Here is a 14,098-nt window from a genome sequence, read left to right as displayed (position 1 = left end):
TAACTAATTTTGTACCTTGGGTCCTGGTATTCATCTGGATCTTACTTTGTCACATACCAGCACCTAAACATTGCATGGCAACAGCATTCCCCAATGGCAGCAGCCTCCCCCCTCCCACCCTACACTGCAAAAAACTAATGAATGGCTCAAGGAACCTGACAAAGAGCCCAAGGCGTTGACCTGGTCTCCAAACTCCCTAGCTCCCAATTTGATTGGGCATCAATGGGATGCGCTGGAACAAGCCAGACCCATGGAGGCCCTACCCGGCAAATCAACAAGACCCAAAGGATCTGCCGCCAATATCCAGACATGACAGAACACGCCCAGAGATTCTGTGTCCATGCCACGACGGGTCAGAGCTGTTTTGGGGGCACAGTAGGATCTACACAATATTAGACAGGTGGTGTTGAAGTTGTGACTGATCAGTGTAATTCTTTGCACCAGAAGGTAGAGCAGATAGTTGAGGCTGTAAATGAAAACTGTTTGTAATTATTATTTCTTTTGTAATAATACATTCATTTAAAATGCTGTATATATGTATATTCTTCACTTGTCCTCAACTGCTCCGTTCTCTCCCCTCTCACCTTCTCTCCCTCCCTTATCTGTCTTCCTTTCTCTTCTCCTGCAGGCTGCCGTATGCAGGCTACTTCGGAGGAGTTTCAGGCCTCAGTAAAAAACAGTTTCTGAAGATCAACGGCTTTCCCAACGAGTACTGGGGCTGGGGAGGGGAGGATGACGACATCTACAACAGGTAAGTGCAGAAACACGCAGCATAAGCTTTTTAGATTCTCTTTATAAAGGTGATAAAGTTTGAAGGACCAAAACTGAAGTACTTGTCAGGAGAAGCAGTTTGCAACAAACACCGCACACAGAACATACCATCTGTCAGGGTTATGTTCAGTAGTCTGCGTGAAATAAAATCCTTGTCAGACCACCAGCTGCAGCACATACACACACAGTCTCACACATTCATACAAACATGCACATTATCTCAGCCTCTAGTGGAGACTATAGCGGTAAAATGAGTCGAAATCAAGTCTCTGAACTGAAAGTGACACTGAAGTTCCTCATGGAGGGGGTGATTTATTATAATTGTTCAGGGAAGGAGAATGACTAGCAAATAAATTAACCTTTTGAAGCACTCGAGTCGGTTTTAAATGACTTGCTCCAGCTCACTAATGATATTAATGTGGAACTGTGCTGGAATCAAACCTGGGAGAAGAATATCTGTTTGATGGGAAGACAGAAGGATGACTTAAGACTGCTTAAATGCACTGAACCACTTACAGGGCCATTAGTTTAATTTATCGTCAACTCGGATGGTTGTTTGGACTGAAAATTGTTTAATTATCTGGCAAAGTGATGATGTGACTATTAAGCAAATGATGATTGTGGCAATGCATACTCATCCATCTGTTTTTGCACAGTAGGAACACAATAAATAAGGATTTAGTTTGATAGCATGGAACCATTGTAATGAAACTTTTCATGGAACCTTAATTACAACCGATGTTTTCCATATATTCCCTCATAATTACACATGTTAGCTCCACCACCCACATCAACAAACAGGAAATATCAGCTTTACAACTGAAATACACATTTAAGGTGGCAGAAAGATTTTTAATTGTCAGTTGTCGTGTCGAATTAGCCTCAAAAGAAACTTATTTCACTCACATAAACATACATTTGCATTCCAACGCTGAGGCATACACTAATTATAAACATGCACACACACACACACAAACACAAACACAAACAACACTCACTCACACACAGCAGGACATTTCTCCGACGACAAAATGCAGCCTCCCTCTTTATTGTATCTCTATTTTTCCCGGTCTGTTTTTCTTTTTCCTCTGTTTCCGCTGTCACTCTCACACTGTGAAGCTTATCTTTCTCCTCTCTGTGTAATAGCATTATGAGAAAACCGCAACTATATAATACAAAAATAACATTTGAAAATTGCTGTTTTCAACAAATGGCTGTGGTTGTCAACACACTATTCAGGAGATTACAGTTGTTTGTCAGTGCCTGGTAAGATATGATAAAAAAGATCCATGTGTGTGGTTCACTGAGTAGTCGCATTGTGTGTGAATGTGTGTGTGGTGTGTGTGCACGCAATTATGTGCTTAAGGATTACAGATAAAGTTCAACCTCTAACTTTATATTGGATGATAGGTGCACTAGGCCATTAGATGCTGTAGATTTCCTTCAAGATATTTTCTGTTCTCCAACTGTGCAATTTCAGCTGCTGTGAAATGTGACATGCGGGAACATCATTAAAATCCCAGTCAAAAAAAAAAAAGTTCAGACATTGACTTCTGCTATTCAAAATTTACATTAATGTTCAAATTCCATCCTCAGATAGAAATTTTAAATCTCAGAGGAGACACTTTCCAGTGTAAACACTGCTAAAATATACATGTGAAATGGTTTGTTTTTATATATTTCTTTGAATAAGTGCAAACTGCAAACAAAATGACGTCCTGTTAAGATATGAATCAAAGAGCCAGAGTTTCTTTGTGGTGTTTCCTTCCTTTATAGTCTTTTGTAATTAAAGTGAGGCTATGTAATATAGCTTTTGCTGAACAGTGGCCACAAGTGGCAGTTTCAGGATAATGGCTAATTGAATTACCTTTATTTTCCAAGATTGTCTTGGGTCAGTGGCTTTAATGATATCAGTGGGGCATCCTGCTCGCGTAGAGATGCCATCCATATGTAATCTCTGCAATATGTCCCTGGATTGAGTCCATCCGGGGACCTTTTTCCCTCATCTTGTGTCAGCTCTTTGCGGTGTACCAGAGGTTTTCATCATACACGTTTTTAGACTCAGTGCGACTCACACTTTTCAAGGATGGCAATTATCTCCAATGTCCATCACAAATAAAACCTGGAATTTTGCTTAAAAATAATAGAAAAAAGACATTCTTTATCATTAAGAACTTGCTAGAGAATCATCATGTTTTTAAGTTTTCCCTCATTATCAAAGTAATCCAGATATAGTTGTGTGTACGTCCATGACGACCCTGCTAGCTGCTGATAGCTAGAGTAGTTCAGCATACCTTTTACAAAATGTAAACAAGTAGGTTTGTCTGGTGGGAAAGGCAGGACTAACTAACCAAAGAAGACTTTTGGTGGATGTTTCAGAATGAGAGAAGTTTTATTCTCTAGCTAACATCAACAAAGACACTGTGGAGAAGAGGGTCATGCAGGAGTTGTTTGAGAAGTTTCTTTTTTGGCATTGACATTTTGATTTTTAACATGAACCTGGACTCAGTTGTGAATCCAAGCAGACTACACTATGACTGCTGTCTGTCTGAAGGAGAAAGCTAGAAACCTTGAAAGCCCACAGGCAGTGAGTGTTTGATGGTCAATCTGCATTAAATTGACATATAATATTTTAAAGGGTTGAGTGGGTGTGCTTAATCCTAAAACAGTTAACATTAAATAAATAGCTCTGTTCAGTGTTTATCTGTGGGTGAAAGACCAGTGTTGCAGCATAACTTGAGATACACTCGTACAGGGTTGTGCAATGAAACAGTAAAAATTCCTTAAGTCAATCTTATAATAAATTGTAGAAAAAAACATTGTCAGAAACAAGCAAATAAAGCTGAGCATGAAGGTTGTGTATGGCTTCACTCAAGGGCTCACACCCCCTCCTACTATCCATCCTTCGCTTTTCAGGGCTGGCTTGTTTTAAATCCTTTCATGGAGCAATCTGAAGGAAAATGCCCTTGGAAAACACACTTGAGCAAGCTGTTGGAAGACGGCACTGTGTGGACAGGGTCGTGTGTGAATGTAGCTGAGGCTATCAAAACAAACGAAACTGTCTTCCACTCACTTTTCTCTTGAAAAATGCTGTGATTTAATTTTTGAGGATTTGTAGCTTCAAGGATGGACGTGTCTTCCAGTCTGTCAGGCTGAAATATCTCAACAACTATTGGATGGATTGCTGTGAAATGTGGTACAGGCATTCATGTCCCCATCAGAATGAATTATAGTAACTTTTATAATCTCCTCACTTTCTGCACAGTACCAAATCAGGTCCAGTACTTTGGTTTATAATTGGTTGTACTTTGTGTTGCATGCTAACACGCCAAGCTAAGATGGTTAGCCTTGTAAACATTAGCTGCTAAACATCAAGAAGTTAGCATGCTCACATTACAATCTAGCTCTAAGCAATGCTTTGCCTTTTCACAGCCTCCACCAGCTGCTCTAGACTCTCAGTCTTATTGCTGCACTTAATATGTTCCATTTTTGATTAATCTCAGCAGAACATACAGGTATGGATGTAAAATGTGCCCTTTGATTAGTCCTACAGCAGCAGGCAAGTAAAGGAGATTTTTCCTTCAGGGAACAATAGAGAAAAAGCTTATTATATGTTTTATTTGGAGGCATTCACAGGAATCATTTTTTGTGTTATCAGAAAGGTTTTTAACAATACAGGCTGTAGTAGTGTGCAGAGGGGAGGGTGGAGTCTCCAGCTGAGTGAACTAACAGGCTCAGTCTCTCAGGACTGACTAGAAGAGAATGGCACAGCGATAGAGAGATAAAAGAGCAGTGGTATACGGTAGATCAGAGTGTTTGGCACCCATGAAATCTGCCCCTTGTTTTTCCCGTTGTTAAAAGATAGCTGGGATCACGGTCTTGAGCCCTGCAAGCGGCCGACACGTCCATCAGCTTGGTGTCCAGTCAGAGTGTCCTTGAACCCGACGCTGAACCTTCTTCTGCTTGTTCTTTCATAGCTGCTTTGGAAAACGGAGCATCAACTAAATGACTAAAATTGCTCTTTCACACTCTACTTCAGCAGCCCTCCCTCATTCCTCTAACCCTCCAACTCTATGCGCCTCTTTACCTATCTTTCTCTCTTGCTTCCCTCCAGCAATTTCCTTTTTTATGCTAGTTTTGATGCCACAGACCATGGCATGGCCACTGCCTGAAATGGGTCCTGCTAGCTTAATGCCAGCCCCAGGGGAACTAGCTGTTCCTGCTGCTCAGTGCAGCTCGAGCCTGTGGCGGAGAGGACACATGCCACTTACACAACTGCCAGTGCCACTTGCCCAACCCCCACCCCGCTCTTTAAAAAAGTTGGTGGATATTACAGAGAGAGAAGAAGAGAGGGGAAGGGTTTTCTTCCTCACCATCCTCTCACCCTCTCTGAACATGCAGTAGTAGCCTTGGGTAAAGACTGTGCCTCTCCCCAGGGCTTTCATGGCACACCAGCCTTCAACACACACTTGCTTCTTCCCTTGCCCTTTCCCCTTCCTCCCTCTAAACCTCCCAGCAGTGGCTTTCAACAGAGCCTGAGCCAGCAACGTGTACACATTCAGCCACAGCAGCACAAGGACTGCATGTGTTTCTGTGAAGCCTTGACAGTGGTGTGAGAATCAGGATATTTTGGGCTTAACACTTTGAGCATGCTGAGCCTTTGATAAGTTCAGCCACACTTCCTAGTGATCTCCACCGTCAGGTCGGGTCAGCAAGTATTTTAAATCTCGACCTTAGACCTGTTTTCTTCTCTCTTGCATTTTATTGATGCCCTCACCTGTGCTTGAACGCCCACATCTCTTATCTACGCATGCAGTTTTGGGTTGGTTTTCACAGGGTCTGTTTCCGACCTGTGAAGACCTCTAGTAAGGAGTGTTGCAAGAGTTGTGACCGGCCGCGCTGAAATAGTAGTTCTGGATCCCCTCATTTCTCTTTGCTTGCCTGTTGCAGGTAATCTGTAATGCACTAGCAGCTTCAGTGCACCATTATAGTGTCTATACAGGATGTGTTCAGGCACAGCACTGAGCGTGGGTCACCCGTGTTATGGCAGTGCTCAGTGACCAATACACAAGCATTGTTGTTACACATGTAAAACAGAATTGTAAATCATTATACGACCTGTGTAGACAGCTGGATTAATTAATAGCATAAATAGGAGTGCATGTGTTTTCTCAGGCACGTGTGCCACTGAAAAACGTGGTAGAAATACGTCCTCTGTTGACAGGCTGCTATGCTCGAGAGGCAGCAACACATCATTCCTCTGGAGTGCTACCAGTAGCATTCTTTCTTTGAATTACATGAGGTTCAAAAACATTTCTTGGCTCAGCATCAGAAGAATGCAACTGATTTCATCTGCTTTAAGTAATTCAGGGACAGGGTTTGTACACTAAGGAATTCCTGTTCAAGCACTCATTCTCTTCCGCTTCAACCATTTAAGTGTATCAAGTGGTAATTTAGGCATATCTGTTGTTGTAGTCTTTCTAATGTGCTCCATGGACAAAGAAAAGCAAGTACCCAAAGGTGCAGTAGTAGGGAGAACAAACAAGTCCCTCCAAGTAAACAGAGCAAGCAGCCCCATTTTCCTTATGATATGATACTTTCAATATGACAGTCACAGAACAGGAGTCAACATGACACAGAGAGCACCTCCTTCACAGTGGAGTAAAATCAGTGTAGGGTGAAGGCGAAGTGACGGAGGGAAGCGGCAGCGGCGAACACAAAGAGTGAATGTGCAGAATGTGAAAATTCAACACATTTGAAGATAAAAAAAGAAAGAAAGAAAATCAATCATGTCATGCTGATTCCACAGCAGCTCCACTAGCTACCTGGTGATTGCAGAATTGATTTAAAGAGTATGTGCTCCTGGTTTATTTATTTCTGACATGCTTCCAGTTTGCCGACCCCACAGGTCCCTCGGGTCACATGATAACTTTCTCAAAATTAAGCTTTTATTTTGCCCGTACAGTATTAATGTTATAACCTGTTTTTCTTGCAGTTTCATTAAAGTGTAGAGCACTTTGAATTGCTTTCATATGACTTTGTGCATTACAGATTAACTTAATGGAAACATGGGGGAGAGAGGGGAGAATGACTTGCAACAAAGGATTCTAGCTGGAATCTAACTGATTGTTTGATTAAAAGAAAGAAAGAAAGAAAGAGAGTCAAAGGTACAGTATGAGCCTACAAATGTAAGGCGAGAAATTAACTATGACTCCCAGTGTGAATTTCAGCAACAAAGATCCAATTACAGAGTCTAAAATTCTGTTAAGTGAACAGTTAACAGTGGGCTAGAGCAAAAGATTATACAGCGGGGAAAACCGACAATACAATCTGCAGCTGAAATCAGTTTACTTTTGGAATATGGGTCAATTTGGGGGGGAACTGAACAACTGTACGGCACCATTTTTTGCTTGTTCAATGATGAGGCATTTTGAATTTGCCACAGCTCGGATTTGTGTCATTTCTCCATCACAACAGCAGCTGAAGCTCATGGGTACTTCGGTATTTAGAGCTGTCCACCATGCCAAAATGACAAAGTATGATTTCTTAGTTAAATGTGGTGGTCATGTCATAAATCTCCTCACCCTGCTATACTGTGTGAATTCAGTTTCAGAATCAGGTTTGAATGATGTTGGATATCTTACGTTAAGGGGGGGGGTCTGAGGTGCTGGCAGCCAAATGATGAAGTGGACTGTGAATAATGCTACTGTTTTGTTAATGAACCCCAGCCACCATGTTTCATAAGAGCAAGGTGTGGAATGGCAATGACATTTGGTGAACAAATGTCAACCACTAAATCAGTGACTGTGACATATGCCAGGTGTTCAGAGAATTAAAAATCGTATTTTCTGTAACCACACCCATGTGACACAAATAATCCCTATGTATTTTAAAGTATTTAATGCCAATGAAGTTGGGTCTTCTAAAATTCAACTTAACCTCTGAGAACTCTGTGGGATCCTTAAATTTCTATTACAGCTGCATGCAAGATAAGCAGTGATCAGAGATATGTTCTGTTACAGCATGTGACCTTTTCAGTGAAGGCTAGATCTTCTTCCATGTTTTAAAAATGATACATGCAGCCTGCTCGTACCGTCCAGCCCCCCCACCCCAATCAGAGATGCATTAGGGAGAGGTAGGGGTAGGAAAAAAAAGGGAACATGCAACAAGAAGAAACTGAGAAGCAAGAGCAGAGAGTGCAGTTGTGGAAGGAAAGAGAAGGAGAGAGTGGACGGTAAAGGAGGAGGGAGAGAAATGAGGCATCAAGTCGAAGGTACGGTCCGACAGAACAAGCACAGTCAGCAGCTGCTGGTACAGGATATCCACATGCAACGAAGCAGAGGAGCAGAAACTGACCAAAACTCAGCTCATTCCTCTTTTTAGCAAAAAATCTGTGGTCAGTTAATACTTTTATATCAACACAGAATCAAATTACTAAGTGTAATGTAAGAGATGCAGATTGGAGTGACAAATCCACATAACTCTGTAGTCCCCCTTGGTCTTTCAGGTCATTGTTTTGGGCTTAAAGCCCACAACTTTAATATTTGATTTGCTGTGGGCTATTTCTGTGCAACTCTGCTGGCTATTACCACCTGTTTATTAATAATTTTCCACTTACCTCCTACATAATTTCCCATTTTTAAAAAAAATATTCAAGTATAATGAGCTGGTCCTCGGTAGTTGCAGCAACTAACACATCATTAATTTCCCTCATAATTAGTACCAAATTGTGTTGGCCTTTCTTGGAAATATCCTGGTAATTTACAGCTAAATACTAGGTAACCCTTAGGAAATCATGGGAAAAGTTTGCAGGAAATTGACTGAAATTACAGGAATAAAATAAAGTACTACCCTTCGCTCTTGCAAGAGAAGATTTTCGGTCTTAAGTTTATACTGAAGAATATTTTCCCCCATGTCTCTTCTGGGACATGAGATTGTTGTGTTTCAATCATTTAAATGGGCTCCAATGTCATTAAACAACCCAAGTTAAAAGTGTGCAATGAAAAAGACAACAAGCAGAAGGTTGAAAGTTTTTCCCTCTTGTAGAACCCAGACATGTTCCCACTGAGAGAAAAACCTCTCCTCTTTCTCCTATTCACACCCACACACCTCACTTTTCTATTAGTTTTTCACTGCTGTGCATCTTCCAACCCTCCACACACCACCACCACAATCTCCACCTCCACCAACCCCCACCCACCCACCCCCCAACCACCCCCCCTCCCCTCCGCCTCCTCTTCTCCCATCTCATTTCTGCAGGAAGAGGGAACTGAGGCAGGACCTCGGACTTAGCTCCCAATTCTCCTCCACTCCATTGCGCTAATGCAATTAACTCCTCTGGTGGGAATAAGAGAGGAGAGCTGGAGAAATTCCTGATTAATCCAATCAAATAGGTCCATGGTCTCTCTCTCTCTGTGTGTGTGTGTGTGTGTGTGTGTGTGTGTGTGTGTGTGTGTGTGTGTGTGTGTGTGTGTGTGTGTGTGTCTCTCCATACCACTATCCAGACTGCTATGATAATGCCCTTAAATGCACGCACACATACACACAGTCCTCCTCCGCCTTAGGCTGCAAATGAAGCTTTTCATGGTAGATCATATTAGCAGGCTGATTTTCTAAGGAGAGAGATGTGCTGGACAGTCCACTTTACTTCACAAAATTAGGAGTTTTTCAAATGATAACAAGGTGCTTCTTTTAGTTAAGTCGACTATATGATATAATGGATTCCCTCCAGGAGTCCAGCTGTAGCTGCATTTATATGGAGCCTTTTACAGTTCAAACTGAGTATAACTGCCTCATTTAAAATTTCAAGATTTGACAAATACACAGCTTTCCCTGTTACTGCTTCACCGTAAAAGCCATTCTGTGTCAAAAGCTTTTAATGTGAAGAAGCAGCAGTAACACTGGATTACATGCTTCACACTGTTTCCTGTAAATCTCCTGTGTATTGGTAGATAATTTGAATCCAAAAGTAAAAATAAATAAATGAAATAAAGAGAGATACACTCAGTTGCTTAGTACACCCAGCTGAAAGTGATGCAGTCTAATCCAACAGTCCTGAAATAAATCCATCTTCATGGAGGTTATAATGTTCAGTGGTGTCTCTATTATTGTGTCCACCCCGTTTATATCAATGAGGGTAAGGTAAATAACAGAAACCAGAAACACCTGTCTAGATAATTTAGAGCTGCAATAATTAGTTGATTAAAATGTATTTTGTTTATAATCAATTTTGTGTTTATATGCAGTTTAAGTGCTGTCAGGTGGACTGTTATACACCAGAGAACAATTGAAATTGTATTTTTGTATAAATATATTACAGTCAGAGGCTTTTGCTTTAATCTTGTCACAGCACAACTGACCCAGTCCTTGAAAAACACAGTGGTCTCCTTCCGTCTCCATTTTTTCCTCCCTTCCATTACAGCTCCCAGTCATTTGCACTTGACTTGCACCCACCCCCCAAGAAAGGGCTTGATGGACCCCCACAGCGGGGAATTTTACAGCTGTCACCCACCTGCTGTGTTTCTGTGGAGGTGGCGGTCGAATGTGTCGGCTCCAGATTATATACATCACACAGGGGACGCTGAAGAATCCCATCCTGCGACTCCACTGTGTCCTCAATGTCCCATCCGTTACATAATATTCACACTACGCTGCTGTCACGCCATGTTACTGCCTACTACTGTCAGAGTAGTGAAAAATAATGACTGTACCGAAGTGTTGTTGGAGTGTGTATGTGTGTGTGTATGTGTGTGTGTTGTAATGTGCTGTTTAGTGACTGATCCACCAGCTTCATTCTTGTAGACAGCGGAGAATTGTGTCCTTGACCAAAACAGAACTTTCTCTAAATGACGAGAAGCCGGTTGATAAGTTACCACGCAGAAAATTACAACACACACGTGTGCGTCCACACATGTGCACACAGCCCTTCAAGGTCACAGCTGAAGTGGATGTTTGTTTCAGACGTTTTCCACACAAACCCCACATAACAACCCTGAACCCAATTCTTGCTTGTGTGCCTTTTCCCAACAAGCATCTCAGAACAGGATTTAATAATCATGCAGTTTCCCCTTGACAGATGAGGTGATGGAGAGCTGACCCACTCTTGGGGGGAGGAAGGGGGGGCTATATGAGACTCTCAAAGAGGGTTTTGAAAGCAGGCAGAGGAATTGACAGGCAGAGATATAAGGCTGTAGCAAAAGATACAGATTTCAAAGAAACACTGATGATATTTTACAGAAGCAAACATACTCTGATCAACTTATGTTTGGGAAGCCAGAAAACGGCTTCCATTCCCTCTGAGGATTATTTGCTCGATTGTCAGTGTTTGACAACACTGGGGATGCTTGAAGATGTTAGTGTAGTCGACCGTTGCCCCCTGCACCAAAAATTGCTTCTAATCATTTCAACACACAAACAGATGATTAATTTGATGTATCTATTCCCTTCTCTGCATGTTTGTATTAGCAGTGTGACTCACCTTGACATTCATTCGTGCTTTGATGAAAGTTACAGTATAACTAAACTGAGAAGCTTGTTTGCTTTTGAATATGTGTTGGGCCTCATGGATGAAACATGAATTACTTAATTTGTGTTGGCCGGTCAGGATACAGAGCAACATTATCGTTTGTTTAAAGTCATGTGTCTGTCTTTCTTTTACTCTGGTTTGGACTCCTGAGGGAAATATCTGGCTCTTTAGCTGCTAAATGCTCCACTGTGTTCTCTAGCTAGTTGCTAACTTTGTCTGTTTGCTATTTGGTGCTGGTCTAGTAATGTAGAGTTCATTCAAGACAATGAGCTGAAAGACACTAAAACTCTCTATAGCATTGAGGGCAACTGCAGAATCAGGTGATAATTATCTGGGATTGTAACTGTGTGTAACCGTTTTCACAAAACATTAACAGTAATTTGATATGTTAAACACTTAAAGTGTCCATGCAGTAACGCTTTTGTGAAGTTTTGACATGTCATAAATTATGTCCTCTGTAGACTTTGCCTCGTGATTTTCTTCACCTTCTGCACACCTCAACCACATTGTGACATTGAAAAGTCATTTTTTTATTCTAAGTTATTGAGAACTATAATGTGAAACCCAGGTAATTCTAGTACCTGGGTAATTCTTTTTTTATTAGTTTTAAGTTAGGTTTTGCACATGTGAGTACAGGTTTAGGTTTCTATGAGTTGTTAGTTTCTCCACTGAAGAGATGTTTCCACTTTTAAAATAACTCCAACTTTCCAATACTTCACAAAAGCAAAGGTTTTTTAAAAAATGAAATTGATATTTCTGAAATTTATGTTACAGAATTCAGATTGATAAAACTAGCTCCACTTTAACCCGCCACAACAGTTAAATACTGTTTATACAGTGATGCACCAGTATTAATGATACAAGACAATATATGATAATGCATCTGTCGGGCTGATTTTCGGGGAAAAAAAGTATATTTAATACTTTAAGTAAATTGAACTGTTGGTACTTTTGTATCTTTACATACGCAGGATTTTGAATACAGAACTTGTTATGGAATACTTGTACACAGTAGTATTGGTAGTTTACCTAAGTAATGGATCTAAGAATTTCTTCCACTGTTGCACAAATCTCATCAATAGTCAAGACACAACCATCCACAAATTTGTCTTCACAGCGAAGAACAAACCAAACAAATTTTTGATCTAAAATATCTTTCATGAATTGAATCTCAACATATAAAAACCATATATCAGGATTCATAATGAATTAGATGAAGAAGAAGGGAGTCACATTTCTGGCTGATATCACCGCAGTGGAGCCTCACACACTCTGCGGGGCAATGGGCACAAAGAAGATTATTTTAAAGATGCAGAACTGTGCATAATGTATAACTAAGCTTGCTGAAAAGCTGAGGAAGAGGAAGAGAGAGGCTGCCTTGCTCACTCTCTCACTCTCACGTTATTTGCACCATAATAAATCTCAAAATTATGCAAATGCATGCATGCTCGCATGTGTGCGCACAGACACATGCCGACAAAGGCAGGCGTCTATGCATACTTGCCAAGTCAGCAAAGTCACTGAGACTTGAGAGAGAGAGACAGTGAAAAAGAGGCAAAGATTTGTTATTTAGTTTTTCAGTGAATTTATTTATGGGAGGGTTGTTTTTATGGAGTTTGGGTTCTGCCTCTCTAACGGGTTTCTGTGCTTTTGATGGCACAAGACTCCACTCTGGGTTATTTACATTTTGCTGGTCTATAAAGAAGATGAGAGGAGAGGAGAGATAAAAGAGGGAGAGGAGGAGAAGGAAGGTGAAATAAGTGAGTCGTGAAGAGAAAAGCTTGTAGCAAGAGTGAAGAGGTGAAAAGAACAGAAAAGAGGATGGCAGGAAGGAAAAACAGGAAAATTCAGATATGGGATGAGAGGGAAGGTGGGGCTATGAAAAGAGATAGAGGAGAAAAACAGATTAGAAAGGACAGTGCAGAGATAGAGTTAGACCCATAAACCAATACAGCCTAGTTTAGCATAAGTACTAGTGGCAGGAGGAAACCGTTAGCATGTCTGTGTCCAAAGATTAAAATTCACATACCGTCAACTGTAAAACTCATTAACACATCGTAGCGCACATCCTCACTCCGCCTTGATGCTGATATAATAGAATGAGTTAATAATTTAAATGAGCTATGTGTACGTTTTGCTATTGCTACATAGCCAACATTAGCATTAACATTTATTTACTGACCAGTCTAGAAGAAACTCTGCACTCAAGAGCTGTCTGCGGGGTGGAACAGCAACACTAATGTTAACTCTTGTTTTACTTAGTGTGCTAACCAACTTGACCCAGACAGCCCGTCTTGTCACTTTCTGATAGTCACTGTAGCGTCCAGACTGCCCTCAAGAAGTAGGGGTGCTCAGAGGCCTTACTCTCACCTCTTGTATCATAAACATAATGATGGCTGAGGGTCTTGGCAAGCGACCATCACCACCACCCACTCCCAGAAACCATGTTCGGTGGCAGAGAAAACTTGCATATAGCCCCTTTAAAACATTATCATTATGGTTGTCAAATGCTGATGCTTTTCACCATGCCAACAAAACAAAAAACAGTAGGAAAAGCCAAATACTTAACATTACATCAGCACAAAGCACTTACCTTCAATACTCTTTACAGGCATTTGGCATCAGCCTTTAAAAACTCACAACTGGAAATGAGAGATGAAACGAAAGTGGGAGAGAGAAGGAGGGGAAAGAAAGGGATCAAACAAGGAGATAGAGAAGGAAATGAAGAGAGAAGAAATGGGCAAGAAACTATAAGGGCAAAGGAAGATGGGAAAAGAAGGCAGAAGAGGGTGAGAAGTTACA

General features: G+C 41.1%; 1 protein-coding gene across 1 annotated transcript in view; it reads left to right on the top strand.

Annotated features, from left to right (window-relative positions):
- b4galt2 (UDP-Gal:betaGlcNAc beta 1,4- galactosyltransferase, polypeptide 2) overlaps window positions 1-14,098 on the top strand; it is a 151,519-nt gene that overhangs the window by 123,798 nt on the left and 13,623 nt on the right. The window contains exon 6 of the mRNA XM_018676273.2: window positions 629-751. Coding sequence (XP_018531789.1) covers window positions 629-751 — 123 coding nt within the window. The remainder of the gene's footprint in view (window positions 1-628; window positions 752-14,098) is intronic.

The sequence above is a fragment of the Lates calcarifer genome, linkage group LG4 (genome assembly GCF_001640805.2).
Source record: "Lates calcarifer isolate ASB-BC8 linkage group LG4, TLL_Latcal_v3, whole genome shotgun sequence".
NCBI classification, from domain to species: domain Eukaryota; kingdom Metazoa; phylum Chordata; class Actinopteri; family Centropomidae; genus Lates; species Lates calcarifer.
Note: the sequence above shows the minus strand (reverse complement) of the source record. Positions and strands in the feature narration are given on the sequence as shown.